This window comes from Pan troglodytes, chromosome 10, assembly GCF_028858775.2.
Source record: "Pan troglodytes isolate AG18354 chromosome 10, NHGRI_mPanTro3-v2.0_pri, whole genome shotgun sequence".
NCBI classification, from domain to species: domain Eukaryota; kingdom Metazoa; phylum Chordata; class Mammalia; order Primates; family Hominidae; genus Pan; species Pan troglodytes.
In genome coordinates, this window is record NC_072408.2 from 21664621 (window position 1) to 21680043 (window position 15423).

General features: G+C 38.6%; 1 protein-coding gene and 1 long non-coding RNA gene across 3 annotated transcripts in view; one reads left to right on the forward strand and one right to left on the reverse strand.

Moving 5' to 3' along the window:
- PLBD1 (phospholipase B domain containing 1) overlaps positions 1–15423 on the reverse strand; it is a 63795-nt gene that overhangs the window by 24093 nt on the left and 24279 nt on the right. Inside the window, exons 3-6 of the mRNA XM_520758.8 lie at positions 14515–14598; positions 13075–13213; positions 8910–9050; positions 7991–8135 (exon numbers count right to left, since the gene is read on the reverse strand). Of these exons, the coding sequence (XP_520758.2) occupies positions 7991–8135; positions 8910–9050; positions 13075–13213; positions 14515–14598 (509 nt within the window). The remainder of the gene's footprint in view (positions 1–7990; positions 8136–8909; positions 9051–13074; positions 13214–14514; positions 14599–15423) is intronic.
- The window catches only part of LOC134807553 (uncharacterized), a 34749-nt gene continuing 21737 nt past the window's right edge, over positions 2412–15423 (forward strand). Inside the window, exons 1-4 of one of the 2 annotated variants that reach the window (XR_010148271.1) lie at positions 2412–2557; positions 3348–3514; positions 7917–8232; positions 13402–13560. This is a non-coding gene — a long non-coding RNA (uncharacterized LOC134807553). The remainder of the gene's footprint in view (positions 2558–3347; positions 3515–7916; positions 8233–13401; positions 13561–15423) is intronic. The other variant, XR_010148270.1, reaches the window with a different exon arrangement.

Consider the following 15423-nt stretch of genomic DNA (forward strand, 5'->3'; position numbering starts at 1 on the left):
TTGGCCCTTAAACTGAGTCAAGATCTGAAATGTAGAGATGATCTCTGATATTTATAACAGATACCTGTATGTTCTTGCTGTGTAAATAAAATTGCTGGTATGAAATGACAAAAAAAAGGAAAGTAAACAGACAGGAAAAGTACAAGATGAAAACAGTAAGCATAAGAAAGCTGGAGTGGTTATATTAATATAAGACAATGTAGACATTAAGACAAGGAGTTGTACTAGAGACAAAAAAAAAAAGACGTTTCATAATGATAAAAGGGTCAATATAGTAGGAATATACCATACTTATGAATGTATGTGTTAAATGATAGAGTATCAAAATGCATACAGCAAAACTACCAGAAATGGAATGAGAAATATAATCTGCCATGGGATTAGAGAAAAAAGACAAGAAAATGAGAAATAGACAAATTAATAATGATAGTGGAGGTATAAATATTTCTTTTGTAGTAAATGATTAACAAATAGAAAATCAGTTAAGAATATAGATGACTTGAATTACACTATCAATTAACTTGCACTGACTGACATTTACAGAACACTACACTCAGAGGTACTAGAATTTACATTATTTTCTACTGCATATGAAACATTCATTGAGATAGACTCATGCTGAGCCATAACACAGGTCTCAATAAAGTTAAAAAAATTTGAAATCATACAGAATATGCTCTCGGATCTCAGAATAAATTAGAAAATGCAATTAAATTGGAAAACAGTGACAAAGATCTGAAAAATCTGTAAATTTTTGGAAATTAAACAATACACTTCCAAATAAGCTATGGATTAAATAAATCATGTGATAAATTAGAAAATATTCTAAATGGAATAAAAATGAACACAAAATATACCAGAATTTGTCAGATGCACCAAAAGTAGTGCTTATTGGAAAATTTATCATTTTATTTGCTTATGACAGAAAGATCAAAATCAGTTATCTAGCCTTCTACATTAAGAAGCTAGAAAAAATTACAAATTAAATGCAAAGTAAGTAGAAGAAAGAAAATAAATATAAAAATGGAAATGTTATCTTAATAAAGAAGAAAAATGGACAATATCATGAATGATAATGGGGACTTTACAGATCCTACAGACATTAAGAGGTTAAGAAAAACATTATAAATAGCTTCATATCAATAAAAACAATAACTTAGAAAGAAGGGATAAATTCCTTGAAAGATACATTTTTAAAACTAACTCAAGAGGAGTTAGAAAACTGAAATAGTCCTGTAGCAGTGAAAGAAATTAAATTTACAATTAATAACTTTTCAACAAATAAAAACCTTCATATCTAGCTTCACGCGTGAATTCTATTAAACACTTAAAGAAGAAAATGGGCTGGGCACAGTGGCTCACACCTGTAATCTCAGCATTTTGGGAAACCAAGGCAGGAGGATCACTTGAGCCTAGGAGTTTGAGGCTGCAGTGAGCTATGTTCACACCACTGTACTCCAGCCTGGGGGACAGAGTGAGACCCTGTCTTTAAAAATAAATAAATAAATAAATAGAATAAAATAATACTAATCATATACATGCTCTTAAAACACTTAGGAGAAAGAAATAATTCCACATTTAGGATATGAGGATAAGCTTATCCTAAAACAAAAACCATCATAAGAAAAGCAGACTACAAACCAATATGTCTCATGAATGTAAATGAAAAAAATCATTAACACGTTAGTAAATTGAACTAAAAATAAATACAGAGAATAACACATCATGACTGAGGATTAACTCAGGAATTTCAAGTGGTTTAACATCTGAAAATCAATCAATGTAACTTATCATATTAATAAAGGAAAAAATTCATATGATCTTTTCAACAATTGCTGAGAAAGAATTCAGAAAAATGCAACACTCATTTATTGATAAAAATATTAAAGAAAGTAGGAAGAGCAGGGACCTTCCATAACATTATAAAGGGCATCTACAAAAAATCTGCAGTTAACATCATACTTAGTGGTGAAAGACAATACTTTTCACCCTAGGTCAGGAATTGCGCAAGGATTTGCATGCTCACCACTTATGGTCTCCATTATTCTGGAGGTCTTCTCCAGCGCAATCATACAAAAAAACAATCAAAGACATACAAGGGATGGAAGAAGTCAAACTGTCTTTATTTAGAGATGTCATGATTGTATATATAGAAAATCCCAAGGAATCTACAAAAAAAGCTATGAGAACTGATATGTGAATTTAGAAAGATCTCAGGATAATAATGTACAAAAAAAATCATACTACGTTGTGGTAGTTTTCAAATTTCCACAAATTCTTTGGCACCCTTCTCTTTAAAAGGTGGATTCTAATTGCCTTTCCTTGAATGTGGGCTGGTCATAACACCTTGCTTCTAATTAATAGAACGTGGTGGAAGTGAGCGTGTGTGACGTCTGAGGTGAGGTCACAATAGGCATTACTATTTCTGCCTTGTTCCTTTGGATGGCTTCGTCTGGAGGAAGCCAGGGGTCTTGCCATGAAGGACATTCAAGCAGTTCTGAGGAGAGGCCCAAGTGAAGAGGAACCAGTTGCCAGCACCACCCTGTCAGCTATGTTAGTAAGTCGTTTTGGAAGTGCATGCTCCAGTCTCAGTTAAGCTATCAGAGATTTTAGCCCCTCAGTCTTTGAGTCTTCCAGCTGAGGCCCCAGTCACAGTAGAGACAAATTATCCCCACTGTGCCCTATCTAAATTCCTGATCCACAGAAACCATGAGTAACTAAATCATTATTGTTTTTAGCCACTAATGTTTGGAGCAATTTGTTATGTAGCAGTGGGTAACCAATAAATACGTATGAGCAACAAACAACTGAAAAAAGAATAAAAAAAATTTTGATTACAATAGCATCAAACATTACTTAGGATTTAACTTACTTAAAGGTATGTAAGACCTAAATACTGAAAACTACATGATATGACTCAAATTAAAGACCTAAATAAACAAATAGATTATATTAGTGGATTGGAAGACTCAATGTTGTTGACAAGTAAATTTTCTCTGGATTGGTTAAAACTATCAGATCTTTGTGCTGAGGTCTTCACACAATTGTATTGGCTGCCATTTCAGTGCCGTCATTTTCTAGTGATTTATCTCTTTGTCTTACCTCCTTGATTATTAATTTGCATTGCCAAAATAAGTAAATGTGTGAGGAGGGCTAATGCAAGGCTTCTCCATTCCTTACTTAGCCTTAGCTGTTACTAAGCAAACAGACCATGTATTCAAAACCCTTCTTGTTAGGGACAGAAACTCCTAGAACAAGGCCATTCAAAGCCACTTTCCTTTGGGTATCCAGTGCCTCAGGCAAGTGTTTTTTTGTTGTTGTTGTTGTTTGTTTTTTTTTTTAAACAGGGCCCCTGCCTATATAAACAATTTGATTAAAAACATATTTAAAAATTCATCAGTACATGTGAGATATGATGATTTATCATTGAAGATTTAGGATGATGAGCAGAGAAAGGCAATCTGTTTTGTCTATTGTCCAATCAGTGCATGTGAAGATTCGTTACAGTATCCAGGTACCATCTCTTTGTATTCTTTATTATTAAATGCATTGTTCTTGGCTAATTTCCTATTTTTTGTTATGAGAAAAAGGTAGCAATACTGTTATTACAAAACCATGACTTTTTGGAACCTGTTTGTTTTGAAACAACACAGATCTCCTTGCCTCTGCAGTTCCCTAACACCATTTTCTTAATGACTTTGCGACATCTACCACGCTACCTGTGAATCCTGGCTTCTAATGACTCAAAAATCCTTATTATGCTTTGTTAATGATGACCACAAATGCAAGCCTTACCCAGAGTGTTAAAAAAATTGTGAATGATAATTTGTTTTATGGTTACTAAAGCTACACTGGGAATTTTACAGTGTAAACATAGATCAACATGTTTTCTGTTGGACTCTTCAGGCTAATTGCTGCCTCCCTAGAATGTAATCTCTTTGTTGTTGTTGTTGTTCTTGAGACGAGGCCTCATTCTGTTCCCCAGGCTGAAGTGCAGTGGTGCTATCTTGGCTCCCTGCAACCTCTGCTTCGTGGGCTCAAGCTGTTCTTCAGCCTCAGCCTCCCAAATAGCTGGGATTACAGGCATGAGCCACCAACACTCGGCTGATTTTTTTGTATTTTTGCAGAGGCGGGCTCTTGCCATGTTGCCCAGGCTGGTCTCAAACTCCTGAGCTCAAGACAATCCGCCCACCTTGGCCTCCTACATTGCTGGGATTACAGGCATGAGCCTGCTTAGCCTGTTTAAATGTTAAGTGCATGTATTTGAAAGTAGGTACATAAAAAGATAAAAGAACAGGCTCAAAGACCCCGGAAAATTTAAGTAAAGTTTTCATAATTTAAGGCTTCACAATTTAAGTCAAGTCAAGTCTTCATGAGTCAAATCTCTTTTCATGCTGAACCCTCCCCCACCTTCACTCCTCACCCACGGGCACCAGTGGGTAGGATAGGTGAGAAGCCTATAAGTCGAGCTGGAAGAGCTGTCCCAATCACACCAGAAAAATCCATCTGGCTTAAGACTGACCCAAGACAGTAGGAAGTCACATCACCAACTGCAGCAAAAGATTTGCTGCAAAGGCCCGTTTGTGTTGTGGAGCAAGGTTCTCAAAAGGCCTCAGAGGGGCCAGGCCTAGCCCGCTCCAAGGACTGACCGACACATGGTACAGAGCTGCAGGGGTGAGGAGGCCACGACAGGGGCCAGATGTGGAGCTCATAGGTCGAAGTTCGCTTTACCGTCCTCCCCTGCTGCATGCTGAAACCCGAGGGTAAGAGGTGGTTTTCAGTAGCATAGAGCCCTGAACATATGCTCTGACATGAGAGTCACCCCAGGTCATCGTGTGACCACCGTTCTGACAGCTCAGTTATGCACCATCTTGCAAAAAATATATACTGTGAGGGCCAACTAGAGGAATCTGCTTACCAGGACCAGGCCATAGGCTTGAATCCCAGAGCTCCTTAGGGCATCTTGTTGAACCCATGCGTGGGCAGGAATGGAGGAGAAGAGCCCCCAGATAGGGAGTCCACGTGTGTTGCTTTCTGGACTCAGAGAAGCTGACCTGGATGGCTCTGCCACCTTGGTCAGTCTTGGGCACTAGAAGGGGATTTTGAAATTTTCTGGAAAGGAGCTTTCTAAACTAGATGCACAGAGACACAGGTCAAGATACTGCCACCCTGGCCAGTCTCAGGATGCTGGAGGGAGATTTAGGTAATTTTCATGAAGGTAATTCCAAGCTGGGAGGGTGGGGTTCCTGTGCCCAGACCTAAGGGTGGTACTGAGGTTATCAGCACCTGGTATACTTTGGTATACTTTTGACCTTCCCTGGGTATTGCACGTTAGCCTCTTTAGGTGAAATAATTTCCTCAATCTCCACTTTGTATTTTGGAAAAGACTAAAAAAGACCAAGCCTGTTAAACAACTCCATCAAAGAAAAACAAGGAAGCCATCCAGCTTTGTTCTGGACTCAGCAGCTAAGATGGCACGAGCTTCATCGTAAATCATAGTTCTATGTCATGTCTACTGGATGAATCCAATGTGGCTGGTCCCTTAATAAAATAAGTTGTAACATAAATGAGACTGCACATGTTTTCCTGTTTGGTGCTGAGAACAAAGCTGCCCAGTTAGAGAAAATATGAATCCCACTGTTCCATTGGCTCCTGTAAAAATGTTTTGGGGTATATATAAAAGTGTCTGTTGCTCTCTTGGAGATTCAATTGCTCCAAAAAGCTCTACATATTATCTACGATATCTACTTGTGTATCTCATCTGGAAGGATACATATGCAAATGTTAACAGGATTATACGTTTCATAAGAAAATCTTCCATGACCTTCTCCATCACTACCTCTGGGATCCAGGACTGTTAACACTACTGGAAAGTATTGTATTCCACAGAGATTTCAAAGCAGTGCACATAACATCTGAATATTGCATTTAATCACAAAGATGAGGAAGAGGAAGAATACTGGACTGCTCTGTCTCTTGCTGTCCTTAAATGTCAGTGTAATAGAATGTGAAAGAATCAAAGCACAGTCTAACTCAGAGAGAGGAGTCCCCAGTCCCCCTCAATGCTAAAACAACTAAGCAAACTAAGACAAAGATGAAATCAAAGTAGTTTCAAAGAAAGGATCAGGTCACAAGGACAGAGAAATACTGGGTTATGCCCTTGGTCAGAATTCCTGATAGGGACCGGACATGATTGCTCACACCTTAATCCCAGCAATTTAGGAGGCTGAGGCTGGAGGACCATTTGAACCCAGGAGCTTAAGACCAGCCTGGGGAATGTAGCAAGATCCCATCTCCATAAAACATTTTTTAAAAAATTAGTCAGGCATGGTGATGTGTGCCTGTAGTGTCAACTACTTGGGAGGCTGAGGCAAGAGGATCATTTGAGCCCTGAAGGTCAAAGCTGCAGTGGGCTAACATTGTACCACTACACTCCAGCCTGGGGCAATAGGGTGAGACCCTGACTCTAAAAATAAAAAGGAATTTCTGATAGGAAGAGCAAAATACTCTGACAAAGGTAGATAGATATGACAGGTGGTTGGTATAACCACCCCATAAGTTACGGATATGTAATTAAAGGTCAAACTGGTTACAGTGTATCCAGTTGAACCCTTAGATGTTTGGTGTTTTCCCCTTGACTTTGCTCATAATGTTTCCTGAGGAGGTTGGGGCTAACACATGCTAACACACATGCTTTGTTGGATTCACAGAGTGAGTTTTGTTGTTTTAAATACATAGTTTTATCTTAAGTTGGAGGGTCTGGAAATTCTTGGATGGAGAACAGACAGTGAGAGCTCATCCTTGACTCCTTTCCGTGGGTCCTATGTTTGCTACCATTGTTTCCACTTTCTCTTTTCTTTTCTTTTCTTTTTTTTTTTTTTTTCAGACAGAGTCTCGCTCTGTCGCCCAGACTGGAGTGCAGTGGTGTGATCTCCGCTCACTGCAAGCTCCGCCTCCCGGGTTCACGCCATTCTCCCGCCTCAGCCTCCAGAGTAGCTGCGACTACAGGCGCCCGCCACCATGCCCGGCTAATTTTTTGTATTTTTAGTAGAGACGGGGTTTCACTGTGTTAGCCAGGATGGTCTCAATCTCCTGACCTCGTGATCCGCCCACTTTGGCCTCCCAAAGTGTTGGGATTACAGGCGTGAGCCACCGCGCCTGGCCTCCACTTTCTGTTTTCTTAAACCAGTCCTGCTTTATTCATTTACCTCACCTGCCTATTGCATTTAGGCCCAGGAATTTGCAGCCTCTCCTCTACTGGGACTGTCCTCCCGTCCATCTCTACTTTTTCAAATTCTAGCCATCCTTTCAAATTCTAGCCACTTTGAGATAGCCATGTTCATGGTCTACCTCAAAGGTCGTCCTCTCTTTCCCCAACAATCAGATGTGAGTCTCACCTCCTTGGAATGGACAACACTGGTTACACTTCTTTTGTAGCACATACAGTATCCAGTAATATTATTACTCTTATTCATATTACACTTTATATTGTCCTCTTGAGTATAGTGTAAGGTTTATAAACTTACACATTCATTCATCCATTCATTTGGCAATTTATTAAGTACTCGATGCCACACACTAGGTTAAGTGCTGTGGATAGTGCAGTAAATAAAAGAAACACTACAGGCCCTCAAGGTGGTACCTGAGTGCAGGATCAGCCATGTCTTCATTGCTTCTGCCGCAGAGCCTAGCAAAGAGTCTTGTACTTGATACATACTCAGTTGGCATTTGTTGAAATAAATTTAGATGTAGCCATTTACATTTACAAAGTGTCTTCTGTTTGGCAATTCTAGTAACCTTGTTTATGTCATTCTATTAAATAAAAGTATTTGAGCTATATTTCTTCAAAAGCCCTCTGAAAATCAGATTGTTTGTTAATATATACTAACCATTAAACATTTCTTCTCCCATTGCAGTTAACACTGAATCACTAAGGCTTTATCCAGGAATAGTACTCAAAGTGCTCAGATGTTCCTTTAAATTCATTTACCTGGGTAACTGCTGAAAGAGAGGCGACTACTGCTGGTGTCTTTATCTATGATGTTGAAGTCCCAGTGTTTATATATCCTGAGCATGGCTGCATACGTGTACCAGCTTGAGTGAGCAAAAAGGATGTTCTCAAATCCAGGAAGAACCTACAGCCAGAATCATAGTGGATTACACAGATGTACATAGCTAACTGACTGCAATTGTCTTAAGTGTAAGAGGCATACAGGGATTGTGCCATTTCAGGTAAGTGTTTATTGCTATACTGATTATTGGAAAATATGGCCAAGGAGTCAAGATTAACCTTTAATGTGGCCCCAAACAGACTCTTCCTTCTAACATTCAAAATGGAAGACTGCAGCTGGGCATGGTGGCTTACGCTCGAAATCCCAGCACTTTGGGAGGCCAAGGCAGGCGGATCACTTGAGGTCAGGAGTTTGAGACCAGCCTGGCCAAAATGGTGAAATCCTGTCTATACCAAAAATACAAGAAAAATTAACCAGGCATGGTGGCACACCCATGTAGTCCCAGCTACTCGGGAAGCTGAGGCAGGAGAATCGCTTGAACCTGGGAGGCAGGGGTTGCAGTGAGGCGAGCTCACACCACTGCACTCCAGCCTGGGCAACAAAGTGAGACTCCGGTTCAAAAACAAAACAAAACAAAAAAACAAAATGGAAGATTCTAGAAGGTGGGAGTGGCAGGTGCATACAGCATGGGAGGAATGGTGGAAGAACAGGTGTAACATCGTGTACTTACAATTCTCTCCATCAAAGTTACTTCCAGTTCTTAACTTCTACCATTGAAGAACTCATGAGCTGATATACAGTTATAGCCAGGGGTGATGAGATGTTGCTATACTTGGGTGCTATATAGAAAAAGTCTGTATGAACCAGAACAAGGCAAAAGGAGCTGCTATGTCTTACCTTGATAAGAGCGGAGCAATGTCCCATGTCCCATCTCTTAAAAACCTTTAGGCTGCCGTTTTTTGTGGGAGAGAGTGAGGGAATCAGATCCAATAGATCTCCAACACTATTCAGGAACTGAATCTGGAACAGGGTCATTGGCTAGGAAAGGACAAAGACTGCACTTAACATCGTTTTGTGACAGACATCATTTCCTGTTTTCCTCTTGTTAGGGACCCATTAAATTATTCCCTTGCAGGCTGTGCATGGTGGCTCACGCCTGTAATCCCAGCACTTTGGGGGGCCAACGCGGGCGGATCTCCTGAGGTGAGGGGTTTGAGACCAGCCTGGCCAACACAGCAAAACCCTGTCTCTACTGAAAATACAAAAATTAGTTGGGCGTGGTGGCGGGCGCCTGTAGTCCCAGCTACTCAGGAGGCTGAGGCAGGAGAATCGCTTGAACCCAGGAGGCGGAGGTTGCAGTGAGCCAAGATCGCACCACAGCACTCCAGCTGGGCAACAGAGTGAGACTGCATCTCAAAAAAAAAAAAAAAAGTTATTTATTTTCAAAGAGTCTCTAATTTAACAGGTATGCTAGATTTTTATTGTAGCTTATAAAATAATTGTTATGGCTTTATAGTTTAAAAGAGCTGTTTTGGCACGTTTTGATAGCCACAGAATTTGGGAGTGGCTCCTTGGAGAGTAAAACAGAGCTTTCTGTTTGCACTCTACAGCAGTGCTTCTCAACCTTGGCACTATTGACATTTTGAGCCGGCTAATACTTTCTTTTCAGTCGTTGTGAATTGTGAGATGTTTAGCATCATCCCTGGCCTCTACCCACTAGGTACCAGCAGCAACTTCCCAGTTTTGGCAACCAAAAATATCTCCAAGACTTTGCCAAGTGTCCTCTGGAGAGAAACCACTCTTAGACGAGAACCACTGCTATACAGCAAAAACATTCAACTAAGATGCTTTTGGTTTTGATTGTGTGTTTACTATAAGACTAACTGACCAGCCAGCATTAACTTTGAAGCAATTATCAGATTGTACTTGAACATGAACTTTGTGCAAACTGGAGAGCACTGCTCCAGGAAGATTCAATCTGCTGGAGCAGGTCCGGGTTAGGCATCAACAAATTGGTTTTGGGGTAGAGGTGGTGGGAAGACAAACACAAATGACATTTTAACCAAAAAACTAAAACCAAAGCAAAAATTCAATCCAATTTTTATTTATATAAATATCATCTCTGTTTTGTTTGTTTGAATAAATTATTCATTTATTATTCAAGATTTAAAAAAATTATAACAAAGTTTATAGCAGAAAGTCTCCTCCTTTACCTGTTCTCCATTTTCTCAGGTACTATCATTTCTAGTTAATCATTTTTACTAGTTTTTTTGCATATACTGCCAGAGTTTTTTGATTTTTTTATTTTTCCCTACTGGCACTGTGATCTTGGATCCAGAGTTTTAAAACTGTCTTGTAAATAAAATTTTTAAAAACATACATGGTAGTGTGTCATATGCGCTGTTGTTCACCTTGATTGTTTTTGTCTTAATATCTTTCATTTAATGTTTTGGGGATATTTTTATATTGGATGTAAAAATTGTCCTCACTCTTCTTTTTTTAATTATTATTTATTTATTTATTTATTTTTGAGACAGAGTTTCACTCTAGTTGCCCAGGCTGGAGTGCAATGGCGCGATCTCAGCTCACTGCAACCTCCGCATCCTGAGTTCAAGCAAATCTCCTGCCTTGGCCTCCCAAATAGCTGGGATTACAGGTGCCCGCCACCATGTCCAGCTAATTTTTGTAGTTTTTTGTAGAGATGGGGTTTCACCATGTTGGCTGGGCTGGTCTAGAACTCCTGACCTCAGGTGATCCACCCACCTTGGCCGCCCAAAGTGCTGGGATTGCAGGTGTCAGCCACTGCACCCAGCCTGTCTTCACTCTTCTAAGCAGCATTCCAACGTACAGATGTATTATAATATTTTTAACTAGTCTTTTTTGATGAATTTTCAAGTGGTTTCTAGTCTTTTGATATTGTAAACAATGCCACAATAATTAATCTTGGACGCTTCATTTTGCTTGTGTTTGAGTCTATGTGTAGGATAAATTCCTAGAAGTGATTTAGATTTTAATAGATATTGCCAAATTGTCCTCATACGAATTGTTTAAATTATACTCTTCTGGCCGGGCACAGTGGCTTATGCCTGTAATCCCGGCATTTTGGGAGGCCGAGTCCAGTGAATCACCTGAGGTCAGGAGTTCGAGACCAGCCTGGCTAACATGGTGAAACCCCATCTCTATTAAAAATACAAAAATTAGCCAGGCATGGTGGCGCATGCTTGTAATCCCAGCTACTCAAGAGGCTGAGGCACGAGAATTGCTGGAGCCCAGGAGGCGGAGGTTGCAGCTGAGATCAATCACTGCCCTCCAGCCTGGGTGATATCGCGAGGCTCTGTCTCTAAATAAATAAATAAATAAATAAATAAAACTCTTCCATCCTCAACAACATATTAAACATTTAGTTTATTTCCAATCTCATAGGTGCAAAACAGTATCCCATTGTAATTGATATTTGCATTTCTTTTGTTATACTGTATAATACATCCATACATTGGAACGCTGCTTAGAAGAGTGAGGACAGATGATATTATACATCTGAAAGAATAAAGATGTATACATACCATTTAAGGAAAAATAAATAAACACTGATGTAGTCAACTCACAGTTTACGAAATGGAACATTAGCAGTGCCTTGGAAGTCTCCAATCTCATCTCTCTCCTTTCCCACCAGCGGTCACCACTATGCTAAATTTTGTATAGCTCATTACCTGCCTCTCTATTACTTATCATCTATATATAATATATTTATCATCTATATATATTTTTAAGATATATTTTTTAAAATCTACCTTTTTTGAATTTGCACAAATACAGTCATATTGTGTGGGCTGGGTGCAATGGCTCATACCTGTAATCCCAGCACTTTGGGAGGTTGAGGCGGATGGATCTTTTGAGGTCAGGAGTTCGAGACTAGCCTGGCCAACATGGTGAAACCTCATCTCTACTAAAAATACAAAAATTAGTTGGGTGTGGTGGCTCAAGTTTGTAGTCCCAGCTACTCGGGAGGATGAGGCAGGAGAATCACCTGAACCCAGGAGGCAGAGGTTGCAATGAGCCAAGATCATGCCACTGCACTCCAGCCTGGGTGAAAAAGCAAGACTCTGACTAAAAAAAAAAAAAGTTAGAGTCTTACTGTATGCATTCTTCTGTAACTCATTCCTTTCACTGGGTATTATTGTTTTGACATTTATCAATATATATGTGTATATACACATATATATACACACATATATACACAGACATGTACATGTATATATGTGTGTATATATATATATACATATACATATATATACACACACTGGACAAAATAGACAAAAAGTTCAAAGAAAAGCTATGCACTTAATTATATATATATATATATATACATACACACACTGGTCAAAATAGGCAAAAAGAGTTATATAATATAAATATTATATATATATATACTGGCAAAGTAGACAAAACATAATAAATGTAACATGTTATATAATATACAGATTATATACATATATACTGGCAAAATAGACCAAAAGACAGTTATATAATATACATTTTTCATTTAGACATATATTATCACGGGAAATAAAATATCCATAATTTTTGGAAGTACATCAAATGGTACATTGGAAGCCTTAGTGATTCAGTAAAGCTTTCCCCCAGAATTAGAATGTATATGTGTTTGTGTGGATATGTGTTTATGTGAATGTTGTGGAGTGTGGGAAACATAGAACTTGTATATTTAAACATCTTGTCTTAATGAGCATGCAGTCTAAAACACTAGTTTTATCAGATTAGCTAAAAACCCAGTACATTCATACTATGCTTTTTAACCTAATCCTGAGCCCAGTATTATGGAAGATTGAAAATACACAGAAACAAGTTGGCTTATTTGTGTTTTGGGCTTGTAATTTTGTAAGTTAGGTACTGCAATATGAGAGCTATGACCGTTCTTTTCCGTAAGGAATTTATACTGTAGTTCTACTTTGACCTGCTTCTAAATTGGAATGTTATTTTAAAGATAACATTCAATATTCTTACCATACTCTATAAATTCTGAGAAGCTTGTTTAAAGTCCTACCTTTGTCCCTTCTAATATAGCCCTCTTCTTTGCTCCTACATAGAGGCCATCTATTTGTGCCATCACATAGCCTGTATGTCTCCAAAATGAATCAGTCTTGTATTCTTTGATATTTTTCCGGGTCCACTTATCCTGCTTCCTGGAAGAGAAATTAGATTTGCACCACAGTCTCAATAGTTGCTCATTCAAAGCTAAATCAAAGCAGGCATTGAGAGATTATATACTCAGACACTTATGCTAATGTGACTTAAATTCTAGATCTTGTAACACTCCAGTCACTCAAAGGACTTCAGGGCAAATTCTAACTGATTTTTAATTTCTCCCTAGGGTTATGATTCTTCTTTCACAGCTTCTTCTGTGCTGTATCTAGAACAAAAGCATACGTGTGATAGTGACCTAACTGTGATACGAGACCTAAACATGTCAAGGAGAGACTATCCAAATGCATTTTGTGTAAAACCACAATGTTTCACAAAGTCAATAAAGGTAGGTTGATTCACCTTACTTTTAGTTGTAGAAGTAGTAAAGTTAAACAACGGGACAAAAATCTAAGGACAAGGTGGTTTATATCTGTTTGTATTTCTCTCAGATCATTTGCATAGCTTATGATTCATTCCATTTCAGTTATTAGCAACCGCTTCAATGCCTCTGTCCTAGCATGGTAGCAAAAATGTCATTTTTTAATGGTCCTTTCACTCTTCTTCCAGTTCTCTGAACTTTTATGGGATGATTTGATATAACTTTGCATACTGAAAACTATTTCTGACTTGTCCAGGCTATCACTAGCTCAATCTTAGAATAATGTCATTGCTTCATGGGATCTAGCCCAGTGGTTTTTAACTGAAGCTCTATAGGACTTTAAGCATTTCATGAAGAGGTTGCTTAGAGTGCAGTTTGGAGGGCCAACCCAAGAGCCTTTCTGTTCCCAAATTAATCTCCTGTCATCCCACAAATGTAAACACATTTAAAACTTTAGTCTTAGAAAACTTTATTAAAATGGAAATATTCTCAGAGGGTGTTAAGAGTTATAACTTTAGATATTATTGAAGACCTCAGCTAGGATTAGTAAGCAGGCTCATGAAAAGGAAACACCTTAAAGAGCGAGGAGAGGGGATCCCTGAAAGAAGGAGAAGGGCCTCCATGAGGAAGAGACCCAGGGACTTAACACTGGTACTTTACACTGGTGATGTTCCTCTAACCGTGTTAGCAATTGAGTATGCGATATTCAACTCAACCTTTGAAAGAGCTGAAATTAGAGAGCATGTTGTTTGCAACCACTTTTCATGCCATTACCAAAAAGTGCTATACCCTACTACAAGAATAACTCTAGAGTCCCGCTAAGAGATTAAAAAGATATTGGCAAAAAATTGCTGCTTGAAATTACAGATTCAGTGCCTGCAACATTTAAAACAATGAAAAGAGAAAAGCTATTATACGTACTCCATAAAATCCTGCACTTTATCCATGATGGAAGGTTTCATGATCAGCTGTGGGTAGAGGTTTGTGTAGTGGTCATTCATGTGTCTGAAATGATACATGAAAATTATTACATTTATATTTTTCTTCTTGGATTTCTCCATCACAGTAAATTATTCAATCATTTGGCTAACTAGGATGTCCCTTATTACAAACTCTGCCTACTATCTTTTTTTTCCTTAATAAATGCACAGTTTCAAATTGGGAAATATTTACAACATATAGAAAAGGATAGAATATTGAAAACACCCCAAGTATTCACCGCTCAACTTTATTAAGTTATTATATTTTGCCATATTTGCCACATATATTTAAAAAATCAAACAAAAAATTTGAGTCGAAGCCTCTGTGTGCACTTCCTGATGCTAATTGTTTTCTCCCAAGAGGTAATAACTTCAGTCTTGAATCTGATTATTCCCATGCATGTTTTTATGCAATTACTACATATACATTTAACCATAAATAATGTATAGAATTATTTATCATGTTCGCAACACACTATAAAAAAGATCATACTGGCTGGGCACGGTGGCTCATGCCTGTAATCCCAGCACTTTGGGAGGCTGAGGCAGGCGGATCACAAGGTCAGGAGATCGAGACCATCCTGGCTAACACGGTGAAACCCCATCTGTACTAAAAATGGAAAAAATTAGCCAGGCGTGGTGGCGGGCGCCTGTAGTCCCAGCTACTCGGGAGGCTGAGGCAGGAGAATGGCATGAACCTGGGAGGCAGAGCTTGCAGCGATTCTTTATTTTAAAACTTAAAAAAATTAAAAATGTCTCATATGGTGTACAGTTAATATTTTTAATTGATTAAAATAATCCACTTATATTTACTGGGATTTTAACATTCTTGGATTTATTTCTATAATCT